General features: G+C 31.5%; 1 protein-coding gene across 5 annotated transcripts in view; it reads right to left on the reverse strand.

Moving 5' to 3' along the window:
- LOC132729560 (serine/threonine-protein phosphatase 2A 56 kDa regulatory subunit delta isoform-like) overlaps nt 1-27,944 on the reverse strand; it is a 44,781-nt gene that overhangs the window by 11,220 nt on the left and 5,617 nt on the right. Inside the window, exons 4-15 of one of the 5 annotated variants that reach the window (XM_060715343.1) lie at nt 20,723-20,922; nt 19,671-19,781; nt 17,150-17,242; nt 15,359-15,489; nt 13,133-13,192; nt 12,376-12,538; nt 11,851-11,901; nt 10,950-11,069; nt 7,921-8,045; nt 6,289-6,390; nt 4,238-4,310; nt 2,982-3,020 (exon numbers count right to left, since the gene is read on the reverse strand). In XM_060715343.1, coding sequence (XP_060571326.1) covers nt 2,997-3,020; nt 4,238-4,310; nt 6,289-6,390; nt 7,921-8,045; nt 10,950-11,069; nt 11,851-11,901; nt 12,376-12,538; nt 13,133-13,192; nt 15,359-15,489; nt 17,150-17,242; nt 19,671-19,781; nt 20,723-20,922 — 1,253 coding nt within the window. In that variant the 3' untranslated portion in view covers nt 2,982-2,996. Of the gene's footprint in view, nt 1-2,981; nt 3,021-4,231; nt 4,311-6,288; nt 6,391-7,920; nt 8,046-9,507; nt 9,633-10,949; nt 11,070-11,850; nt 11,902-12,375; nt 12,539-13,132; nt 13,193-13,257; nt 13,318-15,358; nt 15,490-17,149; nt 17,243-19,670; nt 19,782-20,722; nt 20,923-27,944 lie in introns of those variants that run through there. The other 4 variants (XM_060715341.1, XM_060715342.1, XM_060715339.1 and 1 more) reach the window with 4 other exon arrangements.

The following is a 27,944-nucleotide window of genomic DNA, read 5'->3' on the forward strand; positions in this document are numbered from 1 at the left end:
CTTATTCAAAACAGTCTAGAAAACAGACTTAAATTGGAAAAAGTCCAAGGAATTTTCAGAATTTTATTGAGACATTTCTAATATGCAAGAATGTGAATGGTTTGTTAAAATTATGCAATTGAAAATTGCAACAGCTTTATTATAAGTGCTGTCTGATCATGGTCTGCACTGATTGCTATTCAGTCTGTAGTTATTTTGAAATTTTAGCTGAAAATGATGAATGATTTTGCCAGATTGAGAGATGACAAATCAATTAATGATATTTAGCATGGTTAATACCAGCCATTTTCCCCCTTAATTGTGAATGGGTCAGGTACTGTGAAAATTGTGAGAGAAATTAATCACCAAATTGTGAAAATTTTGTTCAAAAATGTAAATTTATATACAGTTACTTGACTCGTACTATACTCAGATTTGTTCTTATCTATTCTATTCCTTTTCTTTATAACATCAAAAATACTTTTTTTGATTACTCAAATGACCATTTTTCAGATAATTCACAAATAATTTACCATTCTTTTAGTGCATTTCTCATCCGTTACAATATTACCAGATGCATTCCTTGTATTTATATCAGATATATTTGCGATGTACAACTTGGAATATATCCTAGAAATCTGACCAGTCCGATGAAAAATGCCCTTCATCATTCAGTAACCACAGGACTGTGAGACCTATTTTAATACATTCAGCTTCAAAAACTCTTTGGTAATTTCAAAATTACTGCCACTAAATTCTCATTCAGCAATTCCCAGTCAATGTAAGGTTCATATAAGACAAAAAAATTTACCAAATAGCTATAATATTGGTAAATAAATGTCTTAAAAGCTCTATAAAGAAAGACAAAATAAGTTTCAGCTATAGTGGCTTTGACCCTACTACCCATAAAACCTTCTGTAGATTATTTGTTTATGAATGATGAAAGCTCTATGATTAGAGACAAGTAGAAACAACAGCTATCATTAAAGGTGATTAATACCCCAACCAGCCACTTTTTAAAAATAAGGGATGAAGCAAAATTTGAACTTGACCTATATTGTACAACATTTCATCTGTATATTACATTTAATTGCCTTGTATAATCATCTGTTAGCTATTATCTTTCTAAAAAATGTATTGTGAACTTTGCCGAGTTTGAACAACTAAGCAAAATAGACTTAGCCCCGCTTTTTAACTTACAATAACTTATTCTGAACTTAAGTCATCGTCAAAAAAAAAGAAGAAAACAGACGGACCGACCGACAAGCTGACCCCTATAAACAACCCTAAACTGCATTTTATGGCTATGGAAATTTTCAACCTTACTTTGTACATTTATACTTCAAACCATTCCTTTTAGTATACATCCAAGCTAGATACCTATTTAATAAAATATACAAAATGATTTATAAATGAAGGCAATTGGAGCAATAGTAAGTAAATATGGCCAAAGAGAAAGGAAGGCAAAATATTACATCCCCACAAGAAAATTCTGGAAACATAAAATTATAAATATATTTTCTTTTTCTTTTTTTTTTTACTTTCAATGTCCTTCAGTATTACTTGCTTGTATTCTAGTGCATTTTCTCCTATTTTAATTCAAACTGAAAGGATCAAGCTTCTAAATAGATTGACCAACAGATATGTGCAAAACGAGTGTAGTTTAAAAATGACATGCTTTAGCTAACGATCATGCTTTATGGATATATCAAATAACACTGCAATTTATCAACATATATTTCTGAAGAAAAACACAATGTTCTAGGACATTTATAGTGTGAATAAAAGGGAAATATTTTTATCACAAGGAATCACTTAAAATCTTCTGATTAGTAAGTTTATATTGAATCATAAGATAATTCTGCATGGAAAGATGTATTCATCTTGTACTGATAATAGATGAATATCAGTAATTATCTGAAACTTCAACAAATATTTATAGAAATGCATGTGTCAAAGTTTTAGCGTAAAAAAAATACTGTTCTGTACACCTCTTACACAAGGGATGGGTTGGGTTTATTAAGTCATGCTACATAAGGTCAACAAGAGCAATCAGTGATCACATGTGTCGCCTCATGATGGCCAATTTCATGTTGGGACAAGTTTTGTGACAGACGGACAGACAGACGGACAGTGCACAACTAGACTTGGTACTGATCATTCCTGTAAAGTTTAGATGAAATTGCACCAGTAGTTTATGAGGAGTAGTCCAGACAAGCTTTTGTGTATCTGGCAACATACAGAAAAAAACACCTTTTTATCAAAGGGCCATAACTCGGCCAAAAATCATTCAACCGGAAAACCCGTGCAATATGCGCAAGGACTTGAGCTACAGATCACACCTGTAAAGTTTCACTGAAATTGCATTAGTGGTATAAGAGAAGTAGTCCGGACAAACTTTAAAAATTAAAATTATTAAAGGGCCATTACTCTGTCAAAAATCATTGAACCGGAAAATGCTGACAACATGCACAACTAGACTTGGTACTGATCATTCCTGTAAAGTTTGGATGAAATTGCACCAGTAGTTTATGAGGAGTAGTCCAGACAAGCTTTTGTGTATCTGGCAACACACAGAAAAAAACACCTTTTTATCAAAGGGCCATAACTCGGCCAAAAATCATTCAACCGGAAAACCCGTGCAATATGAACAAAGGACTTGAGCTACTGATCAATCCTGTAAAATTTCATGGAAATTTCATTAGTGGTATAAGAGAAGTAGTCCAGACAAACTTTAAAAATAAAAATTATTAAAGGGCCATAACTCTGTCAAAAATCATTGAACCGGAAAATGCTGACAATATGCACAACTAGACTTGGTACTGATCATTCCTGTGAAGTTTGGATGAAATTGCACCAGTAGTTTATGAGGAGTAGTCCGGACAAGTTTTGTGACGGACGGACAGACAGACGACGGAGAAGTGATCCCTATATGTCGCCACTACTCCGTAGAGGCGACACAAAAAGGTCATTAGATGCAGCAGACGGCAGACATACATGTTGACCTTACTTTTAATTCAGCAGACCATGAAACTGTGAATCTGAACAATAACAAAAGATATTGATTTTGAAGGAAATTTTAAAATTTAAACAAAAACAGTATGAAATTATTATGTTATCAATGTTAGGTAAAACAAGATGTGCAAGTTATTTCTGAATCTATATTACTTATATCTAGTATGTAAATAAACTATATAACAAATAGACTTATCAAAATCTAAGCTTTCAAATTACACTGATATATAAAATAACCTTCCAACTTTCATAAATTTTGTATATGTATATATTTCAAATCATACCATTTCATTTCAGATTTTATGTTGCAAATCCAAAATGGAGATAGCATTTAAACCCTTAATGAGTAAGAAAAGAAGTACTAATGCAGTTCCCTTGATTTAACACACTGCCAGCTGGAAGCAATAGATTCTACCCATACAACTACTGAACTAGTACAGACCAAAATCAGGCAATAATAAGTCACTCAAACTTGATACATGACAATGTGCTTCCTTACATTATTTCAGACAACGACACCATGGTAACACCATTAGCTTTCTTACATTATATATATAACAAGGATAACTTTCTTAAATGATATATATAATTTAATATAACAAGGATAATTTTCTAACATTATCTATATAATTCAATACAACAGTTAGTTTGTTTGTTTCATTTTACGCCTTTTCCCCAGCAGTATTTCAGTCATATAGGCGGGTAGTTTCCTAACCATCGTTCCTGGAGTTACACCAGTACTAGACTACCTTCCTCTGTGCTAAACTACCAAAGCATCTCCCGGGGATCGAACCCACGCCAGAGAGGTAACTGGATTAGCAGTCATCGACTCTAAACCCTCGACCACGGAGGCGGTAAGATAGCTTTCTAACAGTATATAAATAATTCAATACAATAAGGATTCTAGAGCATAGACAGGGGCATAATTAATTGACCTTTATTCTCTTAAGAAAAGATGCTGTCAAATGAAAAAATTTTATTTGACTTCTTCTAGCTATTAATTTGCACTGAACCATGAATTTTTTTTAGGAACAATCAATTTTTGCTCAAAGGCTTATGGATATGAAGTTGACTAACAGTTGCCTGTTTTTTTATCAATTATTCAGATATTTTTTCACTAAACCTAAAGTGCCACCAAACCAACGGACAAAGGTGTAAGAAAAAATCTATGGTTAGATCATATATGTGACTAGGAGACTAAATTAGACTAGAGAGTAGAAAGTTAGTATTCACTCACGCTCACCTGAGGATTTCCCTTCGCCAAATTTTGTATTTTACACCAGGTCTCTTCCCTTGACTTCATCTTCTCTTTCTCTCTGAAAATTATATCAAACATAGTATTTATGCTGGCATAAGGCAACCTATCTCTAATAAAGTCACACCCTGAAATTATAACAAACACATGAAAGGCTAGTATCTATGATGGCATAAGGCAGCCAAACATTAATACAGCAAAACCTTGAAATCAAATGCATAAAGGCTAGTACCCATGTTGGCTTTAAACAACCTATCTAAATACAGTCAAACCCTGAAATCATACCAAACAAATTAAAGGCCAGGACTTTTTTTGGCATCATTCCTGTCTTTTATAAATGAACTGCCTTCTTAGACTGATGTCAACTTTGCTATTATAAATGAAGTTGTAAATTCATACGCTACTGTAAGGAAAAGTACTAAATGAAAATATTAGTTTTCATAATTTCTTTCTGATTTATTATTAACACGCAATATGCAAGCGAAAAAAATCGAACACCAGGTGTCATCACAGACAGGAATATCTTGCTCTCAGGCAGAGCTTCATTACAGCCATAAACTGTTACGCAGTTTGATGGATTAAACGATGTTGGAGATATCAAGCTGGAAGTTTTAAGTTGGACAGGCAACAGAATCGAGACTGGTCAGACTGTACAAATGTGCAGGCCGGCCTGACTGTATAATGGTGGCAAAGGCTATTCATTATCAGTCCCAACATTCTGTGAGTAAATAACAGAGCTTACTATATGCTGACTTTTATTCCAGGGCATTATTTAGCACAAGATAGACTGTAAAAGTTCTTCAATAAAAGAGACAGTCTAATGATTTTGTAGAACAAAAAAATATAGGACAAGAAGCTATCAATTTCAAAGCATCAGCAGCCTACATAAGTGCCACTTCCTCCTACATTTAAATTCTTAAATACAAGAAATCAAAATCAATACTCCCTCATTCCATGGAAATGAAAATACTTTGATGGCATTTACGTGACATTATAATAGGAGATAAACAATGAAAATTCAATATTCACCTAGATATGATGAATTTTGATACTAATACTTGACATCATAGAAGGTAACTTGTAACTATTTCAAGAGTCTTTCTCATGGAAAACCTCCCTGTTATGTTATACAGTAAAAGCATATAGAAAAAATTCAATTCAAACAGAAAAAGTATAATGTCTAAACAGACCATACTAATAACTCCCAGGTCCACAGACCAATGCTCTATCTATTCACCTAAGAACAATGTATTAAATAGAGGATATTGAATGAGTATATGGGTTCAATACTAAAATTGAACAAGATGAATAAAATCATATTATGTCAGCCTCTGCCTCTGGCCAGTCCAATAAATTTAGTATTGAATTTACACAAATATAATATTCTGTTTATCACATACCCAAAATAAGAATTGTTTACAGTGTAAAAGATTCAATTTTTCATAGACGCTCATATTATGTTACGCTAACATCGAGTGTCTTTACGCTATGTCTATATAATACCAAAACATATGCACGGCAGTGCAATACTGTTTTTACTGAGTGGCAAAAGCGCCACTGTTGTGTGATAAATCTAATTATGCCATTTTTTTTTCAGTCACATAAACACTAATGATGGTCAAAACAATATGGCAACCATCTGGGCTGATAGTCTAATAAAGATCTTTTTTTTTTCATCTTGTTCATGAATTCAGCCATGTTCAGGCATCAAGGTAAAAAACTACCTCCTGCATATATCACGTACCCTATACAGCCCTCTTAAGTTTGTTTGTTTGATTGGGTTTTACCTCACACCGACACAGTATAGGTCATTTGGCGACGTTCCAGCTTTACTGGTGGAGGAAGACCTCAGATGCCCTTCCGCGCATTATTTCAGGCGCGAACGGGCACCTGAGTAGAACCACCGACGTTCCGTAAAGCCCTCTTAAGTAAAAGGAATCAAGACTTTCAGGTATACATCGGACAGCAAAATAAGTTTGATGTTTGAGACCTAAACCAAGTGCAGCAAAAACACAGCTTCAAATATAGAAATTACTCACTTTTGTCTTTCAGTTTTATACTGTTGTGTGCAGTCGTCAAAGAGTTTCTGATTCATTTCCATAAACAACTTTAAGGCATTGTAAATTAAACCATGAATTGTTCTGAAACACAAAACACAATTCATTAGGAAATCTTCTACTTTTTACATCTAAAATTTGCATACCTTCCTTGAAAACTAACTGGTTTAAACAACAATTTTATCAGAGGAAAAAATAAGAAAGAATAATCTGTTTTTAATATATAAATGTAACAAAATGGCAGAAGTAAAGAACAGTGTTAGCACTTACAATACCAAGCTTTAAATTTACAGATCTGCAGATGTTTTAGTTGTTAACCCTAGGATAACAATAAAATAGAAAATTCACAAAATGAATTGATTTTATATCTACTTAGTATTTTATTACCCTGAAATTCATAAAATCAATAATTTCAATCAACAAGACAAAATGTTCTTGTTGTTTGAGAAATGTAAATGAGTTTTGGCAAGATAATTCATTTTCTATTATTTCAATGTTTTCGAGGTGTTTATTGCAATTCTTTTTCCTTAAAGAAGATTTTCATATTCAATTTTTTCAGTATCACAAAACAAGAATCTATGATACAATCAGGAATTACTTCTGTTGTGTTTCCTACCTTAACAAATAGTTACTTACAATGATATGTTAATTGCAACATAAAGTTATATTTATTTCAGCACTCAACTTAAACAAGGAAAACTAATAAAATTATTATGTTACTAAAATGAAAGTACCATGCAATAAATATGTATTATTCATATACTACTATGACAGATGCCTTATTAAACAAGAGCCAGCCGTAACACAGTGCGCTCTTCTATTCTCAGTGCCTGACAGTAAGAAAAGGGGAATAATTCTGTAAAAAAGGTAACTCAAGAGTTATGGGACCTGTGCCTGTCACAGAAGATAATCCCTTCTGTAGTTTTGGAGATACAAACTTGCACCCAAGAGTTTAACCAAAGTGTGACAGCCATACCGGTCGGGTTGAGTACACTTACTCTTTGGTATAGTCAAGCTAAAATCTGGATTACTACTGTTGTGTATATTGTAGATGTTCAGAAGTACCTTTTATGTACCGTACATAACACCATAAGATTACTAAACCTACATAAAATTGCTTTATATATGCTCAGAAAACATTTACATCTAATACAATGCTTTAGAGAGGTTATAACTACAAGATACCCTACCTATAGTTGTCACAAAAAATGCTCCTTTACAGACAGGGTTTTTCATATAATACAAATAGTTATGTACTTTACTATTGTCACATTTCTGTACTACTATTACTATGTACTTACTATTTAAAAGAGACATATTTCATCAGTACCTATGAGATACTACCTAGCCTTTACCATATTCAAATCTGTGTAATAATATTGTCATGCATTGAACTAGGAATAAACTACAGTTAGTTTAAAGAATTATCATTTCAAACTTCTACAAAATGAGTAGATAACAGTTAAGAATTTGGTCATAATGCACACACATGTTGGCCTAGTTGTATACACCAGTGGTAGATTAGAGACATGTCATTAACACTGCAGACATTCAGTGAATCACAATACAGGATATATTTGCAGTTTCTCCGTAATATTTTTCTAGTACGCTTACTTGTTCCAATGCTCTTTGGTTTTATACAATGCTGGAAAAGTGATGGGCAATATTGTCGCTGCATTGTCGCTGATAAGACTCAAAATATACTCATTGTTCCAAAAATAAAGGGCCCGCTCAGCAACCTAGACAAACAAAAACGTAACATCTAAACAAAAAATTCAACAAAAATAATAACAGTTAAAACAAGCATTCACTGTAACTGATATGAATGCTTGTTTTTGTTTTTATATATATTTTTCATTCATGTAAAACACACACACAATCATTCACAGTAAAACCTTCATAATTTTTTTAATCATCCAAAAACTCAGTCTACAATAATTGCATATATAAAAGCATATTTTTTTATTTGAATCATCAATATCAGTTTTATTGCCATATTTTTTTTTTAATTATCTGGAAACTAAAACTGTATTTTCATGATCATATCAAGTGTTTTTTTGTTGGCTTAGAATATTTACTTATTTTTCTTTCTAGTCTTCAAAGCTTACATAATATTTCAACTTTAAAATTTCAACTTACATCATTCACAAAATGAAGATTTTACTGTAAATAATACTGATAATAAAAATCAACATTATCATTTCACTCAGGTTTCCCTCATGCATAAAACAAAACAAAATGCACTTATCAAGACTGAAAAAAAAAAATTAAGAAAATGGAAAGAAAAGAAAAACCATTCCACGGTTTTACCTTAAACTCTTTCATTACTGATTTTTTAACTAAACTAGTCCTGTTTTAAATCAAGACATATCCTGTGTTGTTTATACAAATAACATGATTGAAATTTTATACAAATAGTAACAGGTTATACTGCATGAAATTTTCCCCTGAACTGTTTGTAAAATGATGAAAAAGGCTTGCAATTTCTTGTTCCAAATACTTGAAAGATTTAAAGAATTTTTTCCCACTATTACCAGCTTTTTGTTGAAATACTCATGCTTATCAAATAGTGCAAATAAAATGATAAACATTGAAAAATAATATATTCACAGTCATCATACAGAAGAAAGAGAAAAAAAAATAAAATAAATGATGTTACATGTTGCATGGAGGAAATCGTAAAACTGCTTTCAATTAATTTGGTGAAAAGTAAACACATGCCTTTATGAGTTTATCAAATATAATGACAAAGATAAAAAAAATTAAGCCAAGATGAAAAATAAATATAATTTATTTTACTTTGACTTTAAAATAAATAAACATAATTAGAACAATGATCAGTTCTATCATTTAAAACTTGAACAAACCTCATAATAAACTGATATATACATGTATATATTGTTCAAACAGATAATTTTATCCAAAAATAATCAAATTTACCAAAATATACCATATATAATAATATATCAAAAATGTCACTGATTAATTCACCTAAAAACTTTTCAAGCAAACATGTAGATCTATATGGAAAAAAAAAATTTAAAAATTTAAAAAAAAATTCGAAAAGAAAATTACTGAGGATTACTTTTTGTTCATAAGCAGTTTTACAATTTTCCTGTGTTACTTCCATGCCATAAAATATGTTAAAAAAAACATCTCATGCTTCCAACTGTCTGAGCAAAACATAGGCTCAAAGCTTACTTGTTCCAATGATGTTTTGTTTTATACAATGAGGGAAACATAAGAGGTAGGACACAATCTACATTCTCACTGATCAAACTGAGAATATATTCATTGTTCCAGTAATATAATGCTCTTTCAGCTACCTGTAAGTATACAATACATAGGAAACATAACAATAATTTATATGGTCATTGTAGTAAGACATGACCATTTCTCTGCACAAATGGAGGGGATTTTTCTTTAATCACACAGACATTGGACCATATACTTAATTTCCAGTTTTCTCTGGAGGACAAATTGTATGGCCCCCAAGTTTCCTTCCCTGCACTCTTCATAGCTAGTGAGCCACATATAAGTAGAACATTTAACCTTCTACATTCTGACACTTTTCATATATTTTGTATAAAAAACAAATCTAAAATGCTTACAAGTCATTTTCACAGAAATTTTTCCCTATATTAACAGTCGAATATAGGCCATTTTCCATATTTAAACCCAAAAATGCTATCTTTTTCTCCTAAAATGTCCTGTGCACATTTGTCCCCAGAAGAGTGGCTTCACAGCAGCTGTCTTAGATCAGCTATTGATTCATATGTAATTGACTGAAAGACAGACTATAGATAGCCATATGTACAGTACCTAGCATGTCAAATTGAAATTAATTTGAAACTTAGATTAAATGTGTGGTTATGTTACATTTTCATCTTTGGGTGCTTGATTTTCAAATTCTTCCCTTTTCTGATAAATCATTCTATATTTTCTCCTTAAGAAAGTCACTGATTGATTTGAAAAAAAAATCACTGTAATAAGGAATATAAGGACTTGTTATGTTTCCTTAACTTTAACAACAGAATTGGACTGTAAAAACAAATAACACAAACCTGAAGAAATACCACTTCTAGAGAATGATCCCTAGTTTTAACTTTTGATTGTTTGACAGGAAACGTTCAATATGTGATTATTCTAAACCTTGTATATTTAACCTTTCCTGACTTTGGAATGATCTATCACTAATCTTTAACCTACTGAATTTGTGGAATGGATTTGGCAAGCTTTGAAAGAGGAACATTCCATTGAATGTTGAGCAATATGATAAGCAAAATACAAAAACTGAGCTCCCAACAGTAATGAGCCTGGTCAGAGTTCACTGATGTGCAGATTGGCCTGGCTCTATACTGGTGGCAAAGGATAAGCTCTTTCTGTTACAGCAGAGCGAGACTTTTCATTTACAAACTGATAAATTAGTGAAACCAAAATGCAACACTCTAAAATTGATTCAATCTTTATTTTTCTGTAATGGAGTTGATTTTGGTCAGAAAATTTCCAATCACTTTAGGCTATGTTGCAACATCAGATTGTTAAATAAGTGCATAAAAACAATCTCAAGACTGATATGTTTGACTGACTTTATAACGTATTCCCAATACAAGATACAAGGCCAAGGCCTGTATTATACATACCTGAAAATGTGGACTTGAAACACACTTGGCTAACTGTTTAAACAATGGAACCATCACTTTAGTGAATTCAGCTGGTTCTATCACATCTAATATTTCCTCTAATTCATTGAGAAACATCACCTGTGTAACATAGTAAAACAATATGTTAAGAAGCTTTCAAATATACAGTAATGACAAACTTTTACCTTGTTTGTCTGTGCAAACTAAATATTGCCAAAAGATCCAGGTTAACAAAGGAAATGATTCAAATATGTATGCAATTTGTACAGGTACAGTATTCCTAAATTCTTTCACAGATTGATTAATTTTCATGAAAGAGGTATTTTATTTACATTGAAAAAAGGGAGTGTCTTTCATAAAATTTAGCAACATAAATAAATTTGATATAAATCTTGTTCTTCAATCAGATTATCATTACTGAAGACTTAACTGTACAACTAGCTTTTGATATTAATTTCATTTAAATTACATTATCAAGATTGATAATCGAATGCACTTTATTTCACAAAATCTGCATATTTAGTCAGTCATTTTCCTAGTATGTTCCTTTATCATTAATATATCTTTTGTTGGTCAATAGGTCAATCCAACACAGTAAAATTCTTGTGGTGACTTTCAAGCATACATAAGGAAAATACATCAGATGCCTCTCTATGAATAATTTCAAGACGAGATTTGTTTTGGCATAATGTACATACATGGTAATATAACACATGGAGTAAGGCATAACATCACACAAACATGAGCACAAAAACCATGAAATGCACACTTACACCAGAGTAACACAAAAAGGGTAAACCCATATTTCCATTACCCTAAGCACAAGCTTCTTATGAATAAAATACTCTGAAACTGTGAAACTGTAATATAAACATGCACAATAAATGAAATTCTCTCATACCTCTTTAGGACTGTGAACTTTTGGCCAAAACTTTAACAGTGCCATTATAACCTGAAATATACACACACACATATATATATGTACATAACAATTGGTCACATTTTTCAGCATCAATATAATGCTTATTTCCAACACCAGAGAAAATTCCTGCCGTATAGATGAAATAGAGGATATTGAATATGTATAGCTTTAATACTACATTTATTCAACGAGTTCAAAAACTTAAGTATTGATTCTACACAAATATACATGTATTTCTTTATCACATAACTAAAATAAGAACTGTTTACAGTTAAAAAGTAATTTTTCCATTACGTGCCTTGAGTGCAAAGCCAATATTAACACTCTTTAATGCTATGTTTGTATATAATGTAAAAGACGTCAAGTCAAAGTGTTATTACAAGCTGGACTCATGCATAACACAAATGCATACAGGTATGATTTAGTAAAAAGCTTTCAACATTCAATTTGTGAAATCAGTCAAAAAAAACATATTTTTATTACAAATTTGAAATTCAAACTTACCGGTTCTGTGAGACTGGGATCCTTTTCAAGGAATTGTACCACACAGTAGGCCAGCTGTGGGTGATACACGCTCAGAGACTTCACCTTGTGTAACGGCAGAAGAACTTTCAATAAAAACACTTTATGCTCTTCCTTCAAAGGTAGCGCAAATCCATTGATAATACTGGAAAGAAAACAAAACAATCCAACTTGTCAACAATTCAAACCGAACTATTGACTTTATTTCATCAATGATACCCAGTCTATAACCTATTCTCCTACAATATATTTGTCCTGCAAAACAACTGAATTATACATTCCCATACAGCATAAACAAACCAAAATGTTGGATATTTTACCTAAACTATCGCATAAAACATTTTAGTAAATTGTGAAGCAAAGTGAATTGAAACTATGTACATGTAACTTGAAAATGACTGATTAAAAAGGAAATTATATATTTCACTAATTGTTGAATACATAAAGCATTTACTATCTTATACAACAATTAGTAACAATTTCATTTTCTATTCGCCAAGGCAACTTTCAAATGTACGCTACAGCGAATACTCCTTTGCATAAAAAATATATTCTACTTTCGCTAAGCAACCACTTAATGCTTTACACATGAGAATATTATAGAACTGCGCAAATGAACAAATGAAAATGAGTGAAATAATGTGATACAAAATAAATATCTTACTGCTTCAAACCAAACTGGGAGAAAAGTCCGAACAACTAAGGTAGTAGATTTTGTTTAGAAATTGACTATGCTTACCTTCCTAAGATCTCTAAAAGCTCTGCTATCCCATTATGGCGTCCTGTTTCATATATAAAACTGAAAAGATACGGTATAAAGACTTCATTCTCATTTGGGTTATAAGTCATTACAATAATACCTACCTCCCTAGAATCTCTAAAAGTTCTGCTATTCCACTATGTCTTTCTGTTTCATATATGAAACTGAAAATAAACAACATAGACACAGGATGATGTATCGTAAGTTGTTTGTTTCTTTGATGATAAATGATGACGTGATATCCAAGCTCGCACTGTTGTACATATGTCATGGCCACAAACCAATGTTTATTATTTTACACCTTTTTCATGGTTATACCTTGATTTGGGATCATTTCTTTAAGGGATTTCAACATCAAAATAAAGATGTGTTGTTAAGTGAGTAAACAGTAGAGGTTGATCAGACTTTACTATGTGGTAGGCCCAGTTGTATGATAATTCCGAAGAACTTTTCAATTTTGCTGCTAGATATCAAAAAGTGTTTGACAACACTGGCATGTTCATGCCAATTATTAAGCTAAGACACTCTTGTGAAACCTTTCTAACGGACTGATCCATATTTTATTTTCTTCTTACAATCCATCAGTTGGAACAAAAACCATAGGGTAATGACTTACTTTTTTACTATCTGGATTTTTCATGAACTTTTCTATTGAATGGGTATGTTTTTTTAAATGCAGATTTGGACAAAATTGCCTGGATATTTTAACCCCAATTTAGATATGTTCTCACATAGATATAATGGCCAATGGTAATTAGCTAGAAGGCACAAAGCAGACTTGAAAGCATCGCCACATATCTGACCACTGATTTTTATCCTATATTAAGGAGTGAAAGGAATTATCTCTGTCACTCAAGTAATTGTTTGGATGACACCAATAAGTTATTATTTGAAAGGAAAACATTAAAAAGTTCTTACAGAAACTTGATAGGCTTCAGTTGATTTACTATCAAAGCTGTTTACCTTTTCTTTTAAGTTTTTAATACGAGGTTAAAATTTCTTTATTTATGTTACGGAAAATTTTATATTTTTTATTTATATTTTATAAACATAATTTTTTATCTGCACTCTTCAAAATTGGCGGACAAGTTGGTGAACATATTCCCTTATAATATCTCAACAAAGATCCAAAAGTGGTTTATATTACAAAATGTACTTATACATGTATTTAAATTAGTACTATTTTTTTTCTCCAAGTCTACAAATCAATATTTACAGAAGTAAAGTATATCAGAGCTTATTTTATTATGATTGCATGTCTTCAAAACTTCTACAGATTACACACACACAATCTGATCAGAGCCTATCTATACAATCTTCACCAGAAGTTTATCAGTCGGCAGAGAATCTCCCTACGGTCTTAGTGACAAATTGATTCCTGTTTTACTACAGCTACATTGCTCAGTGTACGAGGAAAGACAGAAGCTTGTTTTAAGACCAATTTATCTATTTTATGACCCGAAGAAAACATTTTTTGAAGAAGAAAAATACTGTCCTTGTCTGACATGTTAGGTTAATCTAAGACTAATGAAATGAATGAATGAAAACCCAATTATTGTGTCTGCAGTTCTACAAATATGACACTTCTTTCTAGACAAAACATCTAGATATATAAGAATTTTTCTTCCAAAATATAGAACCATTCAGTCATAAGAAAAACCAGATTTACATGGCTCATCATTTCATTGACATTGTAATTCAAAGTACTAACTTGTCTTTTAAAGGATAGTAAGAATTTCTGATTATTTTTAATAATTTCTCATGACAATTTTTTTCTCAAATGTATCATATATACCAATTTCTTGCTTAAACATTTTAGTTTTTTTCCTTTAATGATTTGCAGTCAATCTGATGTTGGTACACTTAAGGAAATAGGATATGTTTTTTTAAGGCAGCCAATGTCAACAGCAACAAGAGCCTCATACTTGCTTTCTAATTTTGGAACGGGGTGTAAGTGACTAAAAGGCACATCACTAATGTAAAGGTCATGGTGACTTCCAAGCTTCTAGTGACTGAGGAAAAACCCAAGGTGACCCTGCAATCATTATCAAACACAAGCATGAACCTAGATTGTACAATCAACCGTTCTGCAATGCTGAATAAACAACTCAATAAAAGATAATAAAGCTTGAATAATGTTTAAAACACCAACATGTTAATAGCATAGTGCTCTATCCGACAACTATATTTGATAAGTAAGCTTACCTATAAAAAATATTATTAATTTGTTTCCTAATATATGCTCTCAATCCCAGGAATTTCCCATAAATTCTGTGTAATATAGTCTTCTGAAAGTCTCTCTCTCTAGGATCTTCACTATCAAATAACTCCAATAACTGTAATCATAAAACATTCCAATTAGAGCAGGGGAAAAACAATGATGATAATTGAGCCGTGTCACGACAAAACCAACATAGTGTGTTTGCGACCAGCATGGATCCAGACCAGCCTGCGCATCCGCGCAGTCTGATCAGGATCCATGCTGTTCGCTATCAGTTTCTCTACTTGTAATAGGGTTTGTAAGCGAACAGCATGGATCCTGATCAGACTGCGCGGACACGCAGACTGGTCTGGATCCATGCTGGTCACAAACACATTACGTTGGTTTTGTCGTGACGCGGCTCATATTATTTTATCTATTTTATCAAATATTATCGTGCCATGTACAAACAACAATCCAATTATACATTTGTTAACTAAAGGTCATGGTTTTTTTACTTATTTTTTATGAAGATTGAAATAAACAAGAACATTTATAGAACTTGTTAGGATATCTTATTCAAGTTGCAATTTTGTTACATCCAGTCTTAAATTTTATTTCTAATTTATCCTCACACCACTAATGCCTTTATACAGAGAAAAATATTTGACAAAGCTCTTCATCCTGCTTTTCAAAAACTTCTGTTTTCACTGTTTTAAAACAGAGAAAATTTTAGAAAATGGTCTCCATTTTTTTAAGATATTTCTGTACAATATGTTCTCTGCAATTTTGACTGCAACATTGTTAAATGAAATGATCTCTATACATTATTTAGTCACATGCCAAGCTGAGTTTTAATTCATTAATAAATAATGGAACTTCACTCATGAAAATCATTTGACTTGATACATACTGTATGTGTAGAAATTTTCGAGGGCTTCAAATTTTCGCGATCTTCGCAGTGACATTCTATCCGCGAATTCATGTTTAGCGCGAATATTTCTACACCAATAATTCCTCAATAGTCATATTTTCGCGCTTCTATAGAACAATTTATATCGGTGTGTGATATGCTTTCACACTTTTTATCTAAATGTTTACTGAGTAATCGTGTTTTGTTTTCCAAGTTATTCATGACTTAAAATAGTTTATGTTTGTGTTTTTTTGTATTGTTTGTTAAAAAAAAAACTAAAACATTATCTTATCAGATGTCAAGATGTTTATGACGCAAACTATGAATAATTATGCACGTTAACGGGCATTCTTTTGTTTGCTAAAATCTGTCCGCTAGACAGTTTCTTTTTTCCGTACAATAGCGTATTGTTAGACACCTAGTATTGAAAATAACTATGAACTCCCACAATGTTTACAGTAATTTTCCTTATTTTTTAGATTTTCGGCAGTCACCTCCGCGAATTCAAAATAGCGCGAATATTTGTATAGACCCCCAAAAAGGATCTTTCCGCGAAAATTTGCTTCCGCGAATTTAAATACACATACAGTAATATTTTGCACTTGTAATCAATAGATGTGTCACAGAAATATATCACTTTCACTTTCAATTAATAGAACATGTTTATTCTGGATTTATCTTTATAGTTTGAGAGGTTTTTTTGTTTTGTTTTTAATATTGTTACCATCCATAGCAAATGTTACACCATTCAACTTCAGTCCAAAAATCCTATAGTTTAAAAGTCATTGTAAGTAAAAGACATTGAGTAACTTCTGGTCAATAATGTTATCTATTCTTGAGTGCAAAAAATAACACAGATATAACAATTATATATTATATATACCTGTAAAACAAACTTCTGGTCTATATATCTTTTAGCTGTATTTGGCTGAAAATCGGGAGACTCTAAAAACCGCAGAAAAAACTCGTACACCAGCTGAAAGGAGAATTGAAAGATTAAATTATTTTCAGCTTGCAGTTATCAATAAGTCTTAGTTACCATTCTCACCAAAATAGAACATTATTGGCACTCTTCTAAACTAAAATCTCTAAAAAAAGATTCAAAATTTATTCAAGTTATTTTATGTAATAGCCTTTATATCCTTTTAACCGTAACTGGGCTTTTCTAAAAAATAAATAGAGGATACTGAATGAGTGTAGTTTAATACTAAATTTAAATAAAATCATATTATGCGAGCCTCTGGCGAGCATAATATTGTTTTATTCAACGAGTTCAATAAATTTAGTATTGAATCTACACGAATATAATATTCTATTTATCACATATATAAAATAAGAACAGTAAACTGTTAAAATATGTAATTTTTCAATGACGCGCCTATAGTGTTACGCTAACATTAGCGCCCTTTAAAGCTATGTTTCTATATTGCGCAAATGACTTAATGTCAAAGTGTTATAACACTAGCATAATATCATTTTTATTAAATGGCTTTATTACACTCCTGCGCCGTGGTTTATGTGATAATACAAGATATTTTATATTTTGACCACAAGGGAAGCATTTAAGGATTATATAAGTTTGTGACTATTACAGGATAATTCCAGGCGGCTGTAATGCCATCAAATTTGATTCAAACAATGGATTATCTTTTATCAAAATTCATACAACAGCCAACCTCAACCAACAGTGAAGAAAAAATGAGAAATCATGTTGAAATGGAAGAATACATAGAAACCACACATTTACAATGGATTAATATGTACAATTTTAATTTAATTAAGATCTATCGGTTTTGAACCCATCTGGTTCTTCCTCATATTAAATCATAAAAAGAACAATGAAGCAGGTCTTGAAAATCTTGAATCGTTTGAAAAAAATACAAAACTATTTTAATATTCTACCAAAAAAACAAGAGCTGTCGGTAGGACAGCACGCTCGACTATTCTTAGTGCTTGATAGTAAAGGAGCCTTGATAATGTTAAATTTTTTAAGTTCACAAAAGGGCTAATTTTTTTTTATAAATTCATGTTATAGGCCTTAGAGAGAGTCTAATTATACAGTATTGGCTTGACTATTCGGAAGGTAATGTCACAAGGGTGTTTTATTGAGTATAATAATACTAATTACCTATGAATACATAAATTTGACAGAAAAGGTACAAAGGCTTGTTATTAAGATGTTTTATCAAGTAAATGACTGATTTATTATTATGAATGCATAAAAGTGTCCCAAAAAAGGCACAAACCCTTCAGTAGTTATTGAGATAACAGCTTACAAGCAAAACCCTACCATGAATTTCTAAGTTGAAAAAGGGGAGAAAAATCAGCCTAAATGCAAGATAGAATTATGGATCTTTGTCAGTGACCTACAATTATGACCCTAAATGCATATGTGAAGTTTTAAATAAATATCTTTAATAGTTATTGAGATATGTAAAACTTGCATGTAAACATTAACCAAAAGACTAAGTGGAAAAGGGGATATGAATCAGCCTTTATGCAAGATAGAGTTATGGAACTTGGTCAGTGACATACAATTATGACCCTCCAATTATGACCCTAAGTGCATGTGTAAAGTTTCCAGTAAATATCTTTGAAGACCTTTAACTTTTAACCAAAATTTCTAAGTTTTAAAGGGGCAAATAATTCTGCAAATATTGCAGGCAGAGTTATGCAATTTCGCAAACTGGTGTACATTGTTACTATAAATAAGTATTGTAAGTTTCAATTGAATATCTCAAGCAATAATTGAGATATTTGACTTTACAAAAAAACTTTAACCAAAATTTCTAAGTTCCAAAGGGGCATAATTCTGTCAATATTGTAGGCAGAGTTATCCAACTTGTCAATCTGATGTACCTTGTTACTATAAATAAGTATTGTAAGTTTCAATTGAATATCTCAAGCAATAATTGAGATATTTGACTTTACAAAAAACTTTAACCAAAATTTCTAAGTTAAAAAGGGGCATAATTCTGTCAATATTGTAGGCAGAGTTATCCAACTTGTCAATCTGATGTACCTTGTTACTATAAATAAGTATTGTAAGTTTCAATTGAATATCTCAAGCAATAATTGAGATATTTGACTTTACAAAAAAACTTTAACCAAAATTTCTAAGTTCCAAAGGGGCATAATTCTGTCAATATTGTAGGCAGAGTTATCCAACTTGTCAATCTGATGTACCTTGTTACTATAAATAAGTATTGTAAGTTTCAATTGAATATCTCAAGTAATAATTGAGATATTTGACTTTACAAAAAACTTTAACCAACGCAGACGCCGACGCGGACGCTGACGCCGACGCCGGGGCGACTACAATAGCTCTCATATTCTTCGAATAGTCGAGCTAAAAACCCATATACATATATTTTCCTATCAACTGTCACAAACATGACTATTACCTGTAAGTGTGGCCAGGCGGCTTCTAAGGTGGGTTCATCCTCCTCTGGGTCAAACTCGGCACCACTAGGATTGGATGATGGAGGTAACGTTCGGAATAAATTGGTAGCAAACTGAAATACATAGTTGGGGGGAAAAAACATTGAAAGGTATATTTTTTAACTAAAATAACCAAACGGGTAGATTATGTCACATTGTTTACCTTATTCGTGGCATCCAAAACAAGAGATTTTTTTTAATTGGTATTCAACCTGCTTATTATGAAATGAACATGTTCAGCCTTTGGGTTGTTACAAATAACTGTCTACTGTACAGTTTCAAGAACTTCAACATCAAAACAGCCAAAAGTATAGGGTGCAGTCAGACTGTACAAATATGTAATACACATGCCTGGCTCTATACTGGTCAAATATTCCTGTCATTTATTGCAATAAGCACTCAAATTTTAAATAGAATATTTGACCTTTCAGTGAGACAAAGAAACCCTGTGTTTAAAGGAATAGTTGCTTTCACAGTTAGGTTACTTTGAGCTTATAGCTATTACAACTTTCACACTGGTATTACAACTCTACAACAGTTGTATTTATTCTTGACATTTATATGCCTAAAGTTTATAAGATTTTAACAATTTTTCGCAGTTTTGGTGCGATCAATAGAAAAGTTATTCATAATCTAACAACTGGGAGCATCAAGTAAACATGCAGATAGAAGTTAAAACAAAAATTTTGCTTTCAGAGTTTCAGCCTTTTATGGCAAAATTGGCTCCTCTGCCTTCCTAAGATAAATTCCCCCTATTTCCCATATTTTCTTACATTTGAGAAATTTTGGCAAAAAATAGGATATTATTGAAATGCCTTCTTCAGACTGGCTGTAAACAGTTATACACTTTATACACCTAAAACAAAGAATTTTCCTCTAATTGAAATCCTAAATGTGACCAGTTTATAAATTTTAAGGGTCAAATTCACAACCTTGTCTCATTTACTTATTTGTCTCCCCCTATATTTGTGAATTTCAGTATTTTATTTTTATAAATGTACATTAAACTTATTACCATATGGATGGCTTCCGGGTATATTGCATCTGTAATGACCCCTCTATTTTGTGTTACAAATTCAACCATCTCATTGAGTGCTGCACGTTTGACCTCTTTCCATTTAAGGTCACTAAGTGGATCTTGCATGAAGTCAAATAGAACACAACATTGTCGTAGCTTCTGAATAAACAGCTCTTCTCTCTCTGCCGGGGTAGCATCTGAAACAAAAACATATAAAACATATTTTATATACACACTAGGCACGGATCATAAACATAAACTTAGGGGCCTTATTACAATTTTTTTTTAGGGGTTGGGTTTTTAACATTCACACCAACACAGTATAGGTCATATGGCTACTTTCCAGCTTTACTGGTGGGAGGGTTTTATAGACCTCTTTATTACATAATAAGTAACATGAGAACCAACTGTCACTATTCCACACAAATGATCCAAAGGCACCCAGCCACTGGCGCAAACAAACATACATCAATCTAATAAACAGATTTTTTTCTTAGGAATACCTTCCTAACAATAAATCTAAATAATATATCTTCACCACTCCTTGGAAGTCAGAAGAAAGAAGAAAAAATAATAATGAAAATTATTTTCAAACAAATCTTGCAGAATACCAATCCTACAACAATGCCTCAATTAGTTGCTTGAGCTGAGATTATATCTCTCTGTGGAATGTACAAGAGAAACCTGAAAACCTAAATCTATATAGCTTCATGATCTAATGTCACGAGAAAGATGTAAAAAAAATATAGAATTTTTATTTCTCAAGAACTTTGATAAACAAGTTTCCCTTGAGTTTGAAATCAGTCAATTATATTGCTCCTGTTTCCAGATTCATGAATTTAATCAGATAAGATCTACGCACACACAAAAAAATCATGACACAAAAACCTTATTTGTGTTTGAAGAAAACTGTCTATTTCTCCTACAGAATACCAAACTCAAGTACATGTAAATGTCTCCTACTTTTGCCAATAAGTAAGCACTAAGGCTAAAATACCGGGAAATAAAGATTTCAAACTACTGATTCAATCAAGGAAAAGCATAAAAGAAATGCTGGTAATATATCCTCCTATCTTAACTGAGCTGTTTTAAACAGGCCCAATAATCACTGACAATCTTCTCCTAAAAGTCGAAAATACACAGTATAATTACATTTTCTTCCTAGAATCTGTTCATTCGACACACAATGCATAAAGTATGAGTAACTAACAAGTTATAACAACTGCTTATTTGGAACTTTCTTAGTTTTCAAATGATTCGAGATTTTTTTTCTTTCTCAACATGTTTTTCAAAGTTTAAACTTTCTACCAATACAAGCACTGAACAAACAAATGCATTACAACATGTAGCCTACAATGAACTTAATCATTAAGTAAATGTACAATTATTTGCTATCTCCCTGTATAAAATATCGAATGAATAATTGTAAAGTACCTTTACAGAACTGCTGGCTGATATTTGCAAAGGAATACGTCATTGCGACAATAATCCGCGCATATCAGACTGATGGTGAAACAAGAGACATCTGCATGTATACTTTCTAACCTAGTAATCACTTTACATAACCAACTTATAGCATTGTCTTTCTTCCCCCTTAGATAGGCAGGTGCATGGATATTATTATATAGTATAAACTTGAGAAAAAACCATAATTCTACCTGCCAATGAAAAATCAATTCTGTAACTATAGTGACTTTATCAATAGTATACTATTCAAAGTAATGTAACATTTCATTTTTCTTCTCCGCTATAATTCTAACATGCTGCTCTAGCGGTATTTAGCATTAAATTTAATATCTAAGTCACACAAATCAACCTGAGAGTATTACATTGTTTCAACTTCATCAGGATGATGTCTTTCTGACAAGATATTCCAAGAGAAAATTTCTTTTATTAAAGTTGGGTATGAAGATGTTCCAGATCTGTCAACGATCAAAAAAGGTCATATAAACTAGGGGGAAGGTCCACTATAGTTTTGTAACATCTTCAAGTCCTATCCTTCTGAATGCTCTGTCATATACAGTACACTTTTAATGCATGTATGTAAAATTGTGATAAATTGTATGTATATTTATAACAGTAAAATATTAAACTGGAAATAAATTGCCAAAATAAAATTTCTATTTGCATAATATTATATACCAAAATATTCCAGTACTTATTTATATCAAGGTCTGATCAATGTCATATGAAAAATAAACATACAAAAACCTCAATAGCTTGTGACTTACTAATAAATATTGCACATAAACAAAAATAGCATATTCTCAAGTTACCCTATTTATTACCTGTAATTTTCATAAATATATTTTACATTAGTTTTTCTCCCATTTCAATTCATAATCAATCCCAGCTATTAATGATGGAATTTATTTCTGAAGGCAATATTCCCATCATCGAGTATCTTGCGAAAGCTGAACAAAGCCCTATTGTGGGAATCTGCCCGTGTGAATATACAGACACCTACAATCAGCAAACTGATAACAGCTTATTTGCTGATGACATAATTGAGCTGTGTCACGACAAAACAAACGTAATACGTTTGCGACCAGCATGGATCCAGACCAGCCTGCGCATTCGCGCAGTCTGATCAGGATCCATGCTGTTCGCTATCAGTTTCTCTACTTGTAATAGGATGCAGATGCGCAGGCTGGTCTGGATCCAAGCTGGTCGCAAACGCATTATAATGGTTATGTCATGACACGGCTCAATTTTGCTGATGACATAATTAACCATTACATACCTTACACTCAATACAATATTTATGACTATTGTCAGATAGTAAAATGTAATTATTCAAATACTCATGAATATGACTCTCTCAACTTTGACTGACCTTAGAATTTAATGTCCTAATCTACATACTAATGACATGGTAAATTTTAAGATCTACAGCAATCCTATTGACAGCTTTTATACTCACTTAGCTTTCACTGATTATATAAATAAAGAATGGCATATATCCAATGTTGTTGTTTTTCTTTACATAGATGATTATAAACTCAGAGACGGTTGCATTATTTTCGAAACTAATTTGAAACCTGCTTTCTGTTAGTTTAAAATTATTTATTTAAGCTTTATGAGAAGGAAGCTTGTTGTTTCAACCCGTCTGCTTCTGAGAGAGCTGCGGTAACCAGTCCTGCGTCAGATATATGTTTTTGACCTCAAAATGGCTCAAACTAATTATTCCCCAAGTTGAGAGGCAAACTACTTAACCACAAAACCAGAGCATTGTATTGAAAACTTTAGGAGACTTGTCTTTCGTTGACATCCTTTTCCAATATGTAAAAAAATTTTGTTTGTTGTTTATTTGTATGTACATTATAATATATCTTTGGGAAACCCAAACATTATAGTATACATGTATACTGCCTTACACACAGTAAGTCCTTTTTGTAGACTGTTTGAAATGAAAATGCGCATCAAACAGACATATTCATGGATATACTAGTAATCAAAAGAAATTTCAGACAAAAAAAATAAATATAAAAAATTCATTGATGTCAATAACATAAGTCTAGGTGTATCTAATGTGGCCATCTCAATTTTCAGTATATCTTGATCGTGCTCTGAAAAATCAATGTGGTCATTGGTTATTCTGCAGTAAAAATGGTCCGAGGATCTACAATTGGAATTAATAAGCTGGTGGTTTCAGGAAAGGCGCAATAACAATATACTTTTTGATGATTGTTTCCTAACTAACCTTTATCATTTCCTTGTACAGTTACCATTTAATCAATATTTTTTGTTAATTAAATGTGCTTTGACAGACGTGATGACATGTACAAAATTAATGTTGTCTGAATTTCTAATTTTTGAATATTTTATCAAAATAAGTGGGATTCAAAACAGCTGAGTTTAACATTAATTCTCCAAACAAGTTGTTTCACGAGCCTTTTATTCTGTTTCTCCTTACATGAAATATCATAAGCCTGGTCTTTCAGACCACAGTAAATGTGTATCATAAGCCTTATATTTTGTTTCTCTGTTCATGTTGTATTGTAAGCCTTGTATTTCATTTCTCAGTAAATGGACCTTATGGTGTACCATGAGCCTTGTATTCTCTTTCTCCATTCGTGTTGTTTCTTGTATTTGAGTTCTTGGTACATATTTTATTATAAGCATTGTATTTTGGTTCTCAGTAAATGTTGTATCATGAGCCTTGTATTGCATTTCTCATTACATGTTGTATTATGAGCCTTGTATTTTAGTTCTTGGTAAATATTTTACTATAAGCGTTGTATTCTGGTTCTTGTTAAATCTTGTATCATGAGTGTTGTATTCCAGTATTCAGTACATATTTTATCAAGAGCCTTGTATTTTGGTTCTTGGTAAATCTTGTATCATGAGCCTTATATTCTGGTTCTATGTACATGTTGTATCATGAGCAGATCTATGGCAATGATATGCTTTTTCATTTGATTTACAGATCCATTGTAATGTATAGTTATTACAGTTTTTGAAATAAATTGATAAATGTTATTGTGTTTTTTTCACAATGATTTGATATTAATATTATTATACATCATCATTTGAAGTGAGAAATCAGTTTGCTACATATTTACCATCAAGTCTAACAAAACTACATTGCCATAGCAGAATGAATTGATAGAAAAGCTAATGAGTGATGTTGTGACAGAGCTGTAATTAGAATCAGTGTTATATCCTAGTAAACTACAACACTTTTTTTCCCCACAACAGAGTCAAAACAACAAAGACCAGACCTAAATATCTCTTGTTCAGTTACTGTAAAAAGTATATATACAAGTGCCAAGTTTTACTTTACTCAGTTACTTCTTTCTCATTATTTTTTTTAACATCTTTACTTTCCTCTTTTAAGTTAGACCTTTAAACAATTATTTATACTACAATGTACATACACATAAGCTGTCTTTAAACAGACTCGGTAAAAATGCTCTGTCAGCTAAAACACCTAAAATTTATGTACACGACAACAATATAATCTTATTTACGTCACTTGGTAATTAAGGGAAATGGAGATAAATAAAGTATATAGTAAGCTTCTGCTTAAAAAAATGACAAATTACGACTGACGACCATCAAGCACGCTGGTATAGTGACTTACTTTTAACATATCCAGTGAAGACTATAAACCTTACATGTCACTGTATATTAATCATTTAACACACCATCACACATTCATATGCATAAACAACATGTAATTATGATAATTTTCCAGAAAAATTCTTCAGATATCATCTGCAATAACTATTAAAATTATCCTTTTTTGTTATTTCCGTTATTTATATCTAAATATCTCATAGTTATATTAACATTACAACAATCATGCTGGACAAATCAAAAACATTTTAGCAGGGTTACTGTTAAGCTGAAGATTTTGAACAAAAAAAAAGAATCTTTATCCGTTTAATAAATTATGATACATCTCGGCTAGTATGGAGAAGTAAGTACAGTAACTTTATATTGGTAGCTATGTTTAACATGTTTGTCAACAAGTGTGGAGATGTAAATGTAAAATGATACTAGCACACAATAACTTTATATTATATAATGGTAGCTTCTTAATGTTTGTCAATATCTTTAGTTTATAACAAGGAAGCTGTGATCTTATTTTCTCATTTATCACGCAAAATGCAAATCTCTGACATCATGACCCAGTGATAGTAATTGTCTTCACTGTAATACATTGCGGATGTTTAAATATAGAACAAAATTATAGCTTGATCAGTATGCAACTTCTGAGCTAATTATTAACGAGCAATTTGAAAATGAATATTTTAATACATAATTTAGGGAGATCTCCTCTCTAAAGAAAAAATTCAATTGTTATTAAGTGTTTGCTACTTTAAATATCAAGTAATATTACTTTTCTCATAGCATTAAATTAAATGGGGACAAAGCGTTTATATCGAAAACAATGTGTAACAAAAGCCTTAATTAAAATGTGGTCAAACAATTTTAAATTCCTTTTCTTTAGCTTCAACAGTAAAATGTTTAAATGCAGTAAACTGCGAAGGTTCAATAACATAAATATAATTATGTAAAATTCAAATACAGCCATCATTACTTCACATAAAGTAGCTCCGTAAGTATGCAAATCTGAGAACTATTTGGGACCAAACTTTACATTAAAACATTAAGAGTAAGACCAGTGCAGTCGTACCATACTTAGCAATAACAGTTTCATAAATTATTTATTTTACCAGAAGATTAATAAAGTCAAAAATTAATCCTAAACCATTCAGCAATCAAATACTAGGAAAGAAGCCATTTTAAAAAGTTAGTATGATTAAATAATCAGTAACCTTTTATCTGCAAAACGTACATTTTAGAATGCATATTTTTATTTTCAAATTCAAATTCAGTTTTAGAAAGTCATTTCAATCCAAATGCCAGAGTTTAAACTACACCTAAAAGAATTTCTTTAACCTCTTAAATTTAAACTTATACAGTGTAGTAGTTAATAACCTATGGAATATAAACTCTTCAGTGGCTATGAATTATTGACCAGTATACCGTAAACATTGCCTCAATGTAAAAACCCGACCTCCATGTATAATTATTACCTAATAAAAGTTTCCGACTATTTCTGTTCGGGATTCTTTTCAAATATAGAGCTTGTAAACAAAGCTTTATGATAATAATATGAAGGTACACAAATAACTATTGAATTTCAATTATCCATGTACAAATATACTGTGTGAAATACCCGTTCTTTTTCAAAGATTATAATATAATATGTTTCCCCTTTTGACCAGCCTAGTTAAACGTAAACTGGTGAGTCTTGTAAAAAGAACCAACAGCTGCATAAATTTATCTAGTATACTAAGTAACTGGAACTTAAACAGACTATGAAATACTTTAACATTTGAAATATTACGCATCAAATCTGACTAATTCAGCAACCTACAATAGGCTAGACTTTTCTTGCACCTTTTTTAAGCAACCACAAGTTTATCAATATACTAGCTGCTAAATAAAGGTTAAATAATAATAAATTTAGTACAGAAATTCATCTTAGTAATTGTAAGACAGTATAGAAATTTCAACTAAAAAAAAACATTCTGTGAACACATAAGGAAATTTATTTTCACAGACACTGCCAAAGATTCAAAGGAATTGAAATACTACTAGAGCAACAATAACAAGTTATCTTCAGGTACTGACATTTCAAGACGGGTAATGAAGAAAATTTGACATAAAACACACCACTTGTAAATACCTCAAGGGCACATAA

This window comes from Ruditapes philippinarum, unplaced genomic scaffold (genome assembly GCF_026571515.1).
Source record: "Ruditapes philippinarum isolate M1 unplaced genomic scaffold, ASM2657151v2 ctg9_1_1_1_1, whole genome shotgun sequence".
NCBI lineage: Eukaryota > Metazoa > Mollusca > Bivalvia > Venerida > Veneridae > Ruditapes > Ruditapes philippinarum.